Here is a 15,237-nt window from a genome sequence, read left to right on the forward strand (position 1 = left end):
AGCATGGCATGCTAACAGTACTGGAGTGAGTCATGGCTGGCTGGCCTCATTTCCAGCTTCAAGCAAATAGCCAGGCAAAAAATATCAAGGGGCTGGATGGTGCAGACGTTCCCTGAGAGGAGAGGCTAAACCTTCGAGGGCATTTTAATCTAGCTCTCGATTTAATTCGAGGTGGGGGGGAGAGAGGAGACACACGGCAGATGTTCATCATGTTATGAAATAGTGTGGAATCCCCCCTCCCCATGCCTTTTATGGCCCAACTATCTCCCCTACTCCCAAGGACATCCTATCAGTCAGAGAGTCACAGTATGAACCTGTGCGCTTCCCAAGCAATGATACGCAGAGAGAAGGGGCTTGGGACTTTCCGTTTCGTGCCAGTTTCCTGACCTCACATGGCCAGGGGGAGCTTCACTTGCAGCACATGTTTAATGACTACACATTATGTGTGTGTTTTCTCCTCAAAGTTTAAATGTGCAGATTTATTGGCAATCTCTTAGAGATTTGTATGAAAGGCTACAGAATGACAAAAGTTCTGCCATGTGACTGTGGACTTAAAAGGGAGACACTACTGAAACTATTTAATATCAAGATAAGGCAAGCAAATAATTCAGCCCTTATTTCCTGTCCCCTTCCCCACATTTGTAACATCTGGAATTGCTCTGAAATGAAAATGGCTAAAAGTAGTTGAACTAAAGAAAAATATTATGAAGGCATAGGATTTTGGGAGCCATATATGTGCACTTGATTTTAAAATTTAAGAAACAGATATTGCTAGCAAATGTTAAAATGAAAAATGAAGAAATTCCTGTCTCTACTACACTGAGCTGGTGGATTTCAACAAGGACTATCTTTTTATGGCCACAAAATCTAGCATCTCAATTCTAAAAACAGCACTCTGATAAGACATACAAGGAGCATTTCCACAGCTATAAAAAAAAAACCGCTTTACAAGCAAAGGCCCGACTGATACTTATTTCCTTACTCATTATGTTTTGATGGGCAAACAGTCTCAGCTCCCCTCAGCTCCACCTGATACTGTGGGATCAGGTCAGGAAAATGGTCAAGTCCTCTGGCCCCTCTCCGCATGCCACAGAGCACCCGATAAGCACAGAACTTCTGAACACGCTTCTCCTCTGAAACTGAGGTAAAATGTCAGCTCAGAACCGACAAAACAAAGTGCCATCAGCAATGTACATTTAACTTCTAGATATTTCATGGAGCTCCCTGCCATGTGGTACAGATGGCTAATATGCCCTTTAAAAAAGGTACAGATGGCTAATATGCCCTTTAAAAAAGCCTTAACTGGTATGAATCCTGTTAACCATGAACCAGTGAGACCAGTGTGGTCAGATTGCCTGACTAGGAAGTGGGGGATCCAGGTTCTCCTCTCCACCCTGCCATAGAAGCCCACTAGGTGATTTTGGCCAGTCCAGAAACTTCCTGTCAGCCTCTCTTAGCTCACAGGACTCCTGTTGTGACTCACAGGACTCCTGTTGTAGCTCACAGGACTCCTGTTGTGACTCCTGTTGTGAGGATAAAATGAGGGAAGGGGGAAATGATGTTTTGGGTTCCCCGCACTGGGGAGAAAAGCAGAGGATAAACGTCTAAACCAGCCTTTTTCAACCTTTTGACTGTGGAGGAGCCCCTGAAACATAGAATCATAGAATCATAGAGTTGGAAGGGGCCATACAGGCCATCTAGTCCAACCCCCTGCTCAACGCAGGATTAGCCCTAAGCATCCTAAAGCATCCAAGAAAAGTGTGTATCCAACCTTTGCTTGAAGACTTCCAGTGAGGGGGCACTCACCACCTCCTTAGGCAGCCTATTCCACTGCTGAACGACTCTGACTGAGAAAAACTTTTTCCTGATATCTAGCCTATATCGTTGTACTTGAAGTTTAAACCCATTACTGCGTGTCCTTTCCTCTGCAGCCAGCAGAAACAGCATCCTGCCCTCCTCCAAGTGACAACCTTTCAAATACTTAAAGAGGGCTATTATGTCCCCTCTCAACCTCCTTTTCTCCAGGCTGAACATTCCCAAGTCCCTCAACCTATCTTCATAGGGCTTGGTCCCTTGGCCCCAGATCATCTTCGTCGCTCTCCTCTGTACCCTTTCAATTTTATCGATGTCCTTCTTGAAGTGAGGCCTCCAGAACTGCACACAGTACTCCAGGTGTGGTCTGACCAGTGCCGTATACAATGGGACTATGACATCTTGTGATTTTGATGTGATGCCTCTGTTGATACAGCCCAAAATGGCATTTGCCTTTTTGACCGCTGCATCACACTGCCTGCTCATGTTTAGTTTACAATCCACAAGTACCCCAAGGTCTCGTTCACACACACTGCTACCTAGAAGCGTATCCCCCATCCAGTAGGCATGCTTTTCATTTTTCTGACCCAGATGCAGAACTTTACACTTATCTTTATTAAATTGCATCTTGTTCTCATTTGCCCATTTTTCCATTGTGTTCAGATCTCGTTGAACTCTGTCTCTATCTTCCGGAGTATTTGCCATTTTTCAGGCTTCAAGGAGCCCGGGAAGTGACGTCAGCTGGCCTTGCCCCCTGCCATGCCCGAGGAGTACTCAGGGGGGATGAGAAAGGAGGCGATTTGAGGCAGGAATAGGCATCCAGACTCTGCCCCCTTTCTCAGGTACAGTAACCACGCGAGATCCCCAGGCCTATGGAAGCAGCTGGTTCCCTGCTTTCTTGGCAATGCCGGGAACAGCTTGTGGCCGAGTTCACTAAGGCACGATATAGCATGGGGGGGGGGGGCAAACTGTGGCTCTCTAGATGTTCATGGACTACAATTCCCATGAGCCCTGCCTGGCAGTCCATGGACAGCCAGTTTGGCCACCCCTGATAGAGTGGAAAGGCCAGGGAGCTCCTGGGGAGCTGTCACAGAGCCCTCATCTAAACAAATTAGCAGAACGTCCTTGTACACAGGCCACAGGTCAGGTGATGGGAACAAAACAAAATAATGCCAGAAGGGGAGTTCTTGCCCCAGGGCCCTGTTCAGGAGTCACCCAAATGCATTCAGCTGGAAAACAGATGTGGAGAGTGATGAACTTTTGTACTGAGGCAGTTGGGCTGTCCTCTCCTGAGTTGACTGGGGCTGTTCTCTCGTGTTTTGACTTCTCCTTGGCTGCTGGGGTCAGCTTTGAAGCCACCCCCCACCATTCAGGGGAAATAGAGATTCACCGATGGAAACAGCACTCCCTGACCACATCGCCCAGGTCAAATCTTCCATTAGCTGCCGCCAGAAAGGGTGCCAACATCGCTTAGCGCTGTCGAAATTCACAGTGAAAATGACAGGATCCGACTAATGGGGATTAAGATTAGAAATCAGAACAGGCGTTAGAAACACGTTAGGTTGTGGGCAAATGAATGAGGAATGGGGGGGGGGGGAGGACAGGCAGAACGGAAGTGCTGGACTTGAATAACATTAGCCTAATGGAAATAAAACATTTTTGCAAGAGACTGCATTTCCTACTGATGCGATTATGCTTCCCTGCTCAGCTGGGATATGGGAGCCGAAAGCCACAGGCTTGAGGACAAATGTCTTACAAAGAAGCCACATCAACAGAAGAGCAGCTGTGCTGGACCAGACCAGACCAGTAGTGTGTTTCATACAGCGCCCAACCCCATGCCCCCCAGAACGCTTATAAACTGTGCGCAGAGGCCAAAGCTTCCTCTGGTTGTTGTCCCCCCCCCCAGCAGGGGCATTTACTGCCTCTAAACATGGAGATTCAATTTAGTCACCATGGCTACTGAAGGACCTATCAGCCATGTGTGTCTAAATGGAGGCCATGGTAGAGAGAGTGGGGAGAACAGTGTTTTGGACCCCACTTTTCACTACCCGAAGGAGCCTCAAAGCGGCTTACAATCGCTTTCTCTTCCTCTCCCCACAATAGACACCCTGTGAGGCCGGTGAGGCTGAAAGCTCTGAGAGAACTGTGACATCTAACATCCCCCAGCTGGCTGCATGTGGAGGAGTGGGGGGGGGGGTCAAACCCAGTTCTCCAAATTAGAGGCTGCCATTCTTAACCACTACACCAAGCTGGCTTGCATGCAGCTAGTCCCAGCTTCAATCCTTAGCATCTCTGTTTAAAAGGATCAGGTGGGAGATGATGTGAAAGACCCCAGGCCCCAGCCTGAAGCAATGGAGAGCCACGGCCTGAACCTGACTTTCCAGTGGTCTGGTTCATTACAAGGGAGCTTCAGGAATTCAACCCCTTTTAAAGCCAGCATAACCACCACCACAGCCAAGGACAAAATATTCCTTAAGAAGAAGAGTTGGTTTCTATATCCCCCTTCTTACGTAGTCTCAAAGCGGCTTACAATCACCTTCCCTTCCTCTCCCTGCAACAGACACTCTGTGAGGTAGGTGGGGTTGAGAGAGACTGCTCTGTGAGAACTATCAGGACTATGATGAGCCCCAGGTCACCCAGCTGGCTGCATGTGGAGGAGTGGGGAATCAAACCTGATTCTCCAGATTAGAAGCAGCTGCTTTTAGCCACTGGACGCTGGCTGGCTCTCCCTTAAACCGATCACTCCTTGAATGAATAATTACTACCTCCCCACATGGTCACCGACCCTGTGCACATAAAGAGAGACCCTTCGATCAAGAATTTAAAATACCTTCAGTTTGCGTTTCCCCCTTTGGAACGCATGGGACGATGGTAAATTGGCTTGCACCTGGTGAAGGAGTTGTGGCTCAGGAACTCTTCCACCATGCCCGGCTCATTAGTGCTTCAGGGGAACCACTAACCCCTTTGCTAGTTTGGCTGATTTAACATGGCTACCCATCTGGCATTTCCTCCCAAAGAAGCCAGGAGAGGAGAAACAGGGCAAGTTAATATGGGCAATGCATCCCACCTGAGGCTGAAGCCTAGTCCTTCAGTTAAAGGAATTTTTCTGTTGGAGGAAACTTTCAAACTTTGCTCTGTGAGTTTGCTGGGCACTGACCTGGCCTTTCAGAAATTGAATGCCCCCCCCCCCCCAGCTTCCTTGAGCTACTCGAGAGCCAGTGTGGTATAGTGGTTAAAGAGCATCAGACTCCAATTTGGAGAGCTGGGTTTGATTCCTCACTCCTTCACATGAAGCCAGCCACATGTCCTTGGGCCATCAGTTCTCTTAGAGCTGTTCTCAGAGCAGTTCTCTTAGAGCTCTCGCAGCCCCACCTATCTCACAGGGTGTCTGCTGCGGGGAGAGGAAGGGAAAGGGTGTTTGTAAGCCGTTTTGGGACTCCTTTGAGTAGTGAAAAGCAAGGTATAACCAACCAGCCATTCTTCTTCTACTTCCTTGAGCTGATAGAGGACAAGTAAGGCAGCAAAGACCCAAGGAAGTAGGAGGGATGGAGACTCACAAGGCAAGGTGCTTCTCAAAGCAGGAAAAAGGACATAAGTCAGAGCCACGTCTAGAGCAGTCTGCTAGTGCCAATGTGGTTTCTAGTCATCGCTGCCTCTAGAACACGTGGCTGAACTGTGGCTCTCCAGTTGTTCATGGGCTACAATTACCCTGAGCCCGTCAGCACGCTGGCATCTCGATGAATGCATTTCTATCTCACAATATGTCCTTCCACATTAGTCTGCAACACTTTTGCGTATCAATAAGACTGTCCGTTCTAATGGTAAATGGAGGGTCCCAAGTAGCAACCTGTCTCTATGTTTGGTGGGTCCTTGCCTCAGACTCTAGAAATGAGTGTTGGGAGTTGAGGAAAGTGAAAACGAGAGACAAACTGGACTTCGTTCTGGCTCTTATCTTCTAATAAAGGAGGAATCATTGAACTTGTAGCCATCCAAGTAAGCTTTTTTCTTCTCCAGTGCATTTAGCATAGCCTTTCTCAACTTTTTCACCATTGAGAAACCCCTGAAACATCCTTCAGGCTTTAAGATATCCCAGAAGTGGTACGATCATGCTGAATATGGTCAGGAAGCATAGCTGTGTACATGCTCACCCAGGGAACTGCCCCTTCCCACCCCCTCCAGGCCCATCATTGGCCATTTTGGGGGGAGGGGGGGAGGTTAACATGATCATATATGGTCGTATCCCGATAAATTTTAAACATATTTAAAAATAATTCACTCCCACCCATTCAAGAAACCCTTCCAGTCAACAAGATACTCCAGGGTTTCCAAAGTCCTGGCTGAGAAAGCTGACGGGTCTTCAGTTTCTGAAGTATCACAGGGCAAAATGTTCATCGATCACAAATGTAACACTTGTTATCAGACGCCAAGCATTACCTATTTGTAGCAATGAATAAAGGAAAGCTATGTCTGGATTTTGTTTAATCGAGGAATGATGATCATTTCAAAGCAAAACACTTTGATTCAGGACTTTATATGGCAAACATTCGAATGGATTATCCAGAATGGTTTACAAGGTGCAACCTTCGACAATATTCATTTTATATACATACATGTTTGTACATTTCTTTTTTTTTTTACTATTACCAAAATTACTCAGTACAGAAGTGATTTCTCCAATGGAGACAAAAATATTTGGGTTTTCCCTTTGTCCATCCAGTCACCAGAAACCCCACAAAATGCACACACACACACACAGCGACGTTAATGTGAAATCATGGAGCGATAAAAATCCTCATGAGATATTCTTCAAGTCCAGAAGATATTATACAGTACATTCACCAAAGAGATAAATTTCTGAATGTCCACAATGCCTCTAAACCTTTTTTTGAACTTAAAAAACAACAACAACCAAAACTTTAAATAAATGAATCATTCCTAAAAACAATTTTGGAACCCTGTGCGCAAAAGCCACATGGAAATAAATATACCCCAAAATCCGACACTGGCATGTTGTAATAAGAACTACCACCGGAAAGATTGTTTTATTGCCTTAATACATTCAGTATTTTAAAAACGCTTTTTTCTTTGTTAAATCTTTTGGAGGAAATGCTGTCTGGAAAATGTCACATCCTGGTTCGGAGGAATTGACTGGCCAGCTGTAAACATAACAATATCTACATAGGAAATAATAGTTGGGTTGCTACAGGAGTGAAATGTCAAGGTTCTAGTCCTTAACATTGCTGTGAACTTCATGGCCCAAAATTAATAGGCAACGTAGGATGATCTGTTCAGAGCTCTTGTCAGGTTCAGGAGGGAATAGTAACATCATCTTCTGTGATTGGCTGGATGTAGAGATTGGCCTGGCCAGCTATGTATGTTAGGGTTCTTGCCTGCTGCTCTCTGAACACTGCCTCCTGATTTCCAGTATGGCCTATCCTTGCTATTGGCCCAACCCCATGACAATGCTTGTTTGCATGAGTTTAGGCCAGTTAGTGGAACTGCGCCAAATATCTTATCAAGGATGTTAAAAATCAGCAGTGTGGCATCATTCTGGCTTAGTTTACACAGCCCATGGACATCTGGAGGACCACAGGTTGACTACCCCTGCTCTAAAGCTTCCATGTCAGTACAAAGGAATGACATCCCTCTCCATGGGATGAAACAGAGATCCAGCTATAGGGACAGAAAAATTATTTTTTAAGTGAAGGGTCTGAGTCGCTTTGCTAGGTCAAGAAAATGCACTGGACGATAACATTTTCACTTCAACCTACCTGCCAATACTGAAGACCTCCAGTGATAGGGGGAGCTCCACCTCCTTAGGCAGCCAATTCCACTGCTGAACTACTAAATACTGCCAAACTGTTTGACCACAGATATGTTCTCCAGTTTCTTCAATGCCTGATACTGTTTCTCAGCCCCTCTAGGTACTCATTGCCCAAAGCAATATTCTGACTGCCCAAAGCACTACAAATTGATAGGCAGTAATAACTGGGAAAAATTCTTGCAAGTCATCCTTTTTCTGCTGTGGCCATACCATGAGAACAGAGGACACTGGCATGTCCCCAATGAGCACATCTTCATGCAAGTCACGAAGCAAGCCACATTCTTGGTGGCAACATCAGGAATCCCCAGTGACCCCCTCTAAAACCCATGACAGAAAGGGCCATTGACTGGTTTTCAGTTCAAAACAGTTCAACACACACAGATGAAGTTCAGGCAGGTCTCCATCTAAGATGGTATCAGCCAAATCTCCAGGAAGTGGCTTCTATGAGTGCAAACTGCACATCATAACACTACAAATGATGTTTCAATTTTACACAGAGGTAAAAGATACCTGGGAAGTCCTACTATTTTCTTGCCACCGCTTTCCAAAACACAGTCATCCTTGCAACTGATGCCGCAAACAGCAAAGTCGTTTAGAATGTAGTCAAATCTGCCGTTCACTAGTTTCAAAGCAAAGGGCATGTTCAAGGCTTTCTTTTTTCACCCTTAGCTATGCGGAACGCCAACATGAAATGAAAAAGTAGTGCATAATATCAGGGCAACAACTGCATAATCACTAGATCAAAGACTATTTTTTTTTTTTAATGAAGAGATGTGCTAAAGCTGCACGGTTTGAAACAACGGATCTAATTTACAAAACTGATCTGAACCAACGGGAAAGTCATCCTTGGAGTTAAAATGAGGTTACTTGTTACAATTGAATTGTTCAGCCAAGCTCCACTCAACCGCAGTGAAACTCTGCATTTCTGAAGGACAGACAGTAAAACTGCTGACGTCCTACAGTGAGCGAGAGGCTGAGCTAGGCGGCTTCTAAGACTTCTTCCAACTCTATGCCTCCATGAGCGATTGTTTTATTTATCTGAACATTTCACAACGTTCGTAATAGGAGTTTGGTGGCTCTTATTGCACGCTAGATGCAGAGTGCAGAAAACAGCTTCTGAAACTCTGTCAAAAATCTTAAGGAATTTTTGAGAATGTTCATTGAAAACGAGTCGTCTTCATGTTTGTTTCGAGCATCTTGGAAATAAAGCGTCTCTGAGTGGCTTGGAACACTTGGCCCAACGTTGGCCTTCTAATTCATAGCTCATACTCCACAATGCATGAATGGGAGGTGGCAAAATTTCCCCCCATTCCTTTCTGGTCCTGCCAACCCACTTTTAATATGTTGAGTCCTCTTTCTATCTCGCTACCGTCTCAAGCATGTATCCCATAGCAGTGTTGGGAAAAATCTTTACAGCCAGCCATACATATCTGGGTGGGGGCAACATACAACATTTCTGAACTGGTACTCTAATCCAAGCATCAGGAAGGCGAATGGGGAAATTCCAGTACCACTACGCATCTCTTCCTATGGCACTGTGAGGTGATGAAGCAGTGGGATACAGAATTAAAGTCCATCTATGCCTCAGCTGGCGAGTACAAGAGTATATTTTTTACTGCCCGAAGGAGTCTCAAAGCGGCTTACAGACGCCTTCTCTTCCTCTCCCCACAACAGACACCAGTGAGGCTGAGAGAGCTCTGACAGGACTGCTCTGTGAGAACAGCGCTATCAAGGCTGTGACAAGCCCAAGGTCACCCAGATGACTGCATGTGGGGAATGGGAAATCAAACCCGGTTCACCAGATCAGAGGCCGCTGCTCTTCACTACTACACTAACCTGGCTCTGAGAGAGGAGGCTTCACATACATTCTGTAGGTCTCCCCAAGAAGAGAGACCTAAAGACTACCCCTGTAGTATAGGACTATGAAACCCATTAACTGAGAGTGGTAGTAACCCCATAACTACAGAGCCGTCACCTTAAGTGTTGAACTTAGGGCAGATTTCACTGGCTATTTAAAGAAACCACCCCTCATTAAAGCAAAGTCCCCAAAGGGATCCCTGAAAGCTGAATTCTATCATTAGTTGTTCTACCCTCGCATGCTGAAGGCGCAAAAAGCTGCAGACGCATGGGCTCCAAGGATGGCTGCCATGTTGGGGCTCTGAGCCAATCTTCCCATTTCTAGCCCCTTTCTCCAATAAAGCCCCAAGTTATTGATTTTCTTCTGGCCACTAGCTTACACTGTAAGCAGGGTCACAATTAGGATCTAAAAGGTGCTGCTTTAAGACCCCTGCCAACCACGGATTAAATCAGTAGCGTATGATTTTGAAAGCCTTTTTACAACAAGAAAAGGGTTTGGTTTATCAAGATGAGGGAGAACATTTATTTCAGAGTGTTTAACAAACAAACAGCCAGAGAAATAACCAAAGCTGCGTGGAACCCTTTATTCCAGGGGTAGTCAACCCGTGGTCCTCCAAATGTTCATGGACTACAATTCCCATGAGCCCCTGTCAGCAAAAACTGGCAGGGGCTCATGGGAATTGTAGTCCATGGACACCTGGAGGACCACAGGTTGACTACCCTGCTTTATTCCGTCCACTGGCCTTCCTGCTCAGAAATCAACAACGGTGCCCTACAATCCATGGCTTCCCAATTGGCAGAGCTCCAGGTATCTATGCAGGCTTCTAGCTCACTTGAGAATACACAGGAAACCACCCTGTCATGCTTTTAGCGGCTGTCCACGAGCAACGCACCACCAAGTTGGTTTTCTGCAGATCCTGTCTTGCTTTTGGGAGGAAACCCAGCCACGCAACAGGTTGACTAAATTTGCAGGTATGAACTCAAGTGGCATCCTTCACTCTATTCAAGGCTAGCTAACAGATGGCATTGCAAGCCAAACCAGCAGGGTCAAGTTTTAATCAAGACGCAATACAACTTTTGTAGGTTCATTCCCAAGGGAAGAGGGGAAAAGGAGAATTGATTTCAAAACCGTGACGCGCATGCATTGCACATTTCCACGCAGAGCTCTCCCTCTGAGTTTTGTTATAGCTGTCCCGGGCTGACTGCTGCGTGGAGAGCTTATTAAAGAGGCCAAACACTCAAAAGCAAGATACACTGCATAACAAAACACAGTTCTGCCCCCCAGGATTGCTCTCGAAGCAGGGATGGGGGAGGGCGTCTTAGAATTTTTCATTACAGCAAGGACAGGGAAAGTCACGCTCTGCTCAGAAATTATTTCTTAAAAAAAACAAGAGCACCTCCTGACTTCTGCAAACCTCTCATCTCAGAGAAGTTTCAAAACAGGACTGAACGGACCCATGACTAGCAAAGGGACTCCAGTTGCACCAACCCAGATGAGGAAGCTACACACTGTACGCCGCAAGATGTTGTCACCATAAATAAGCCAGAACACCGATGAGAACACTTGTGCATGCAGAACTAGCCGTCGTGAAAGTTGTACCACATTTTACAGTTTACAGGAGCAAAGGGTGCGTTTCCCCGGCTTAGAAGTAGCCAGCATATTCAAGGGTACACATCAAGAAGGGGACATCTCAAAGTAAAAAAAACTCCCCCGTCTTTGTCCCACAGGTACAAAATTCCAGAATCGACAAACTTTCAAACTTGGAAATTTGTCCATGGCTGGCCAAAGCCACACATGGCCCATCCTCAAAAATGGTGGCTCATGATGGAGTCTTTACCAAGTGACCAGAATCAAAAACATGGATTAGACGACACTTCTGAGGTCTTCACATACCTGCTTACTTTTGCACAATTCAGTCATGCTCAAAGGAAGGCACATAGACCAGTGGTAGTCAACCTGTGGTCCTCCAGATGTCCATGGACTACAATTCCCATGAGCCCCTGCCAGCATTCGCTGGCAGGGGCTCATGGGAATTGTAGTCCATGGACATCTGGAGGACCACAGGTTGACTACCCCTGACATAGACCACTGAGTAAAGTGACGAGAAATGTGGGATGGGAGTGAAACAGTACATATGGTTTCAAATAAAATGCTTTGGAATAAACACTGACTCTCGGGGGGAAAAATCTTCATAAATAGAACATGACCATGCAGATCCTTAATTTAAAGCCAAGATAAGCTTCCAATGATTATGTGGATTGGGGTGGGGTGGGGTGGACATTCACTCAAACCAAAATTTGCCACCAACAGGGAGTGCTTTGGCTAAGTGACTGTCGATGCAGTATAAGGAACGCAGGTGTTGTCAGAAAATAGTTTTAATTATTTACAGAATGATTTCTCGGAATGATTACATAAAATACAGAAGGGTTGGGGGGGAAACAAAATGTACACCTCTCACGGACTTGAGAAACAGATGCGGAGCAAATTCACGACCGAGAAGGTAACTGAAGCACTTTGAATAAGGCAAACATTGAAATAAAAAAAAGAGAGAAAGTAATAAAAATCACAAAAGACAATGGTGGGGGTAGTGGTGGGGATAAGAGAACTGAGGTTGTATGGTTCTTCAACCCCCCCCCCCAAAAAAAATCAGGATCCAAAATGAAAAAGAGCAATCATGCCCATACCAGCAGCCACTGTTAATACGATTGGTGTGCCCCCCCCCCCCCCGATCTAACGTGGCCCGGAACATTCCGTACCCAGGGCACCAACTTCCAGGTGTGGTGGCCCCAGAGTGTCATCTGCATAATGCCTCCCATTCAGGTTCCGGTGACACTAGCACACGCCCTGGGTTGCTGAGTGTAGTTTCAATGTGTGCGGGGACTGGGAAGGGCTCTTTTTGTTCCTTGCCCCCTTCCTCAAACCCAGAGGAGGCCCCACTAACAGCACTCAACGATTCAGATTTGCTGCCAATACATTTTTGATATCCGCCCTCCTGCAAGAGGGAACGCGTTAGAAAAGCGACTTGGATCCTTGGTTTTCAAATTCTGACCACGCGTCGTTCAGCTCCATGAAGATCATTTTGGCATACTGTTCATAAGACTGTCCCGTGGCCTGGAATGGGAAGGAACGGGAGTTAGCATGAGGCAGGCCCGGTCTTGCATTGTCAACACAGCCACAATTTCAATCATAGAAATAACCCCCAGCAGCCTAAGCCATACTGGGACTACCAGGTCGTTGATCCCAATGCTGTGCCTGGCTGGTTCTGGCATCCCTGGATGTGTTTCCAGGAGTATTCTGCTGGATCAGAGAAATAGTCCATCTTGTCCAGCTTCCTGCCTCACATGGTAGACAACCAATTCCTCTGGAGGAGCAACAACAGGGCACAGAGGCCGAGACCTTCCTCTGATGTTGCCTCCTGGCTCTGGGACTCTTATATTCATCTGAAAATGGGGTTCCCCTCAGTCTCCATGGCTTGTAGCCAATGAGAGATCTTATCCTCCATGAATCTATCTAATCCCTTTTAATCTCAATGAATCTACGTAATCCTACTTGTCGAAGAGTCTTGCGGGACTAAATTCAAAGGGGTATAAACAGAAGGCAGGGACTACCATGTAGCTTCCACCTCGCAGACTGGCAGAGCTCTATGCATGTTCCAAGCAGCTGAGACACAGTTGTGCAAACTAAGGAACCGGCCCAGGCTCTCCTCTATTTCCTTGGAGTAGGAGATATTTCAGAAGTGCTCAGGAAACACTGCCTTTATGGCTTCAGAAAGCACATACTGTACGTGTGCTGTGAATATGTTTCTACACATGCAATGCCTGAGATCAGAGGTGGCCAAACTGTGGCTTGCCAAGTGCCCTACAATTACTAGGAGCCCCTGCCAGCCAGCAGGGCCAAATGGATATATTTCATATGTTATTAATTTAATACACATACTGGCTGCTGAGGAAGTTTACTGAAAAAACAATTCAACTAGTGTGGATTTACATTTATCACAGCTTATTTGGGAGCCTCCACTCAGTGTTCTGTTCCTTAGCATGGCCAATTGTCAGTTTCCTGCCAGAACAACTTAAAGGTCGCCAGCTCAAGATATACTGTAGGCTGAAGCCTCAGCAAAAGGACTTGGCTAGCTTTTCCATTGGACATTGCTTTGGACAGGTCCAATGCCTCATGCAGGTCTGAGAGCCCAGCTAAGCCTTTCTGCAGAAGAACCAGCCTCCTGGGAATGGACAGCAAATGTTCCTCTCCAGTGATCTTCCCACCACGCATTCTTCGTGTCTGACTTTTAGGCATACAAGAATAATCTGGCAGAAGGGGCAGCATGAAGAGGCACAGGGACTCACCTTATCCGGATGAACAACAAGGACTGCCTTCCTATAGTATTTTTTGACTTGTTCTGGGGTCACCAGGTCAGCCATGCCCACTTGCTTCCATTTGGTTTCCCCTTCCCAGAGCACAGTGTGAAGTGTGGATAATAAAGCTCTTATATTTCTCTCTTTCCCATCAATCCAATCTAGAATCTAGAGGAGGAAGAAGAAGAGTTGGTTTTTATACCCCGCTGTTTTACTAGCACACAGACTCCTAAAGTGGCTTACAATCGCCTTCCTTTTCCTCTCTCCACGACAGACACGCTGCAAGGTACGTGGAGCTGAAAGAGAGCTTTGAGAGAATTGCGCTATCAGGACTGTGAAGAGCCAAAGATTGCCCAGCTGGCTGCGTGTGGATCAGGGAATCAAACCCAGCTCGCCATATTAGAAGCTGCTACTCTTAACCACCACACCAATCTCCAGCAAAGAACGCATAATCAGCAAGATGATAAATGTCTTCCTGAAATATTCTAGGGAACCTTTGGAGGATTTGGGCTGTCAAAAAAAAGAAATCTGATTCAGTTGGCATGCAATTAATTAATGCAGATTTCTAACAAGCCATTTACCTGGTCGCCTCTGGCAAGACACAACTGCATCAAGGTGGATCAGCAAGGAGGTTTTTGCACAATGGAAAAGAACCAGCTTACTTCCTTTTAGGCCACAAATGGACAAAAGACCATGCAGATACATTTAGAAGTTCTAGGCATAATGGACCCCTTGAAGCTTTGTACCAAAACTTCACAAGGAGGAGAAAGGTCCACATGCATGTATTCTGTGGAGGACTTGAAGCCATGAAAACACATTTTATTATTACGCAGTGTCTTTGGGGATCCTTCGCCACTCTATGCACACATGCAGTAATAACCTCACTATCTTTGCTGACTCCATAACACATTAAAAAAATCTGAAACTGCAGCAGTTTTGTACTCCCCTACCATACTCTAAAATAGCCTCTTGTGGCGCAGAGTGGTAAGGCAGCAGTCATGCAGTCTGAAAGCTCTGACCATGAGCCTGGGAGTTTGATCCCAGCAGCCGGCTCAAGGTTGACTCAGCCTTCCATCCTTCCGAGGTTGGTAAATTGAGTACCCAGCTTGCTTGGGGGTAAACGGTAATGACTGGGGAAGGCACTGGCAAACCACCCCGTATTGAGTCTGCCATGAAAATGCTAGAGGGCGTCACCCCAAGGGTCAGACATGACCCAGTGCTTGCACAGGGGGTACCTTTACCTTTACCTTACCATACTCTCAAAATCCCTTTCTCTCACCCAGTCACTTGAACCTCCAAAACTGCTTGATGAAGCTGCCTTCTAGCAAGATATTATGTTGCATATTTGTGAGACATCTTCATGATACTGTGTACTAATTTCCTGTTAATTT

General features: G+C 46.1%; 1 protein-coding gene across 6 annotated transcripts in view; it reads right to left on the reverse strand.

The window, feature by feature from the left end:
- Positions 1–6,274: 6,274 nt before the first annotated feature.
- GAK (cyclin G associated kinase) overlaps positions 6,275–15,237 on the reverse strand; it is a 108,734-nt gene continuing 99,771 nt past the window's right edge. For 4 of the 6 annotated variants that reach the window (XM_077345463.1, XM_077345464.1, XM_077345460.1 and 1 more), the window contains 3 exons: positions 13,838–14,014; positions 11,568–12,605; positions 6,275–11,450 (listed from right to left, as the gene is read on the reverse strand). In XM_077345463.1, the coding sequence (XP_077201578.1) occupies positions 12,504–12,605; positions 13,838–14,014 (279 nt within the window). In that variant the 3' untranslated portion in view covers positions 6,275–11,450; positions 11,568–12,503. The remainder of the gene's footprint in view (positions 11,451–11,567; positions 12,606–13,837; positions 14,015–15,237) is intronic. The other 2 variants (XM_077345462.1, XM_077345461.1) reach the window with 2 other exon arrangements.

The sequence above is a fragment of the Paroedura picta genome, chromosome 7 (genome assembly GCF_049243985.1).
Source record: "Paroedura picta isolate Pp20150507F chromosome 7, Ppicta_v3.0, whole genome shotgun sequence".
In the NCBI taxonomy this organism is placed as follows: Eukaryota; Metazoa; Chordata; class Lepidosauria; order Squamata; family Gekkonidae; genus Paroedura; species Paroedura picta.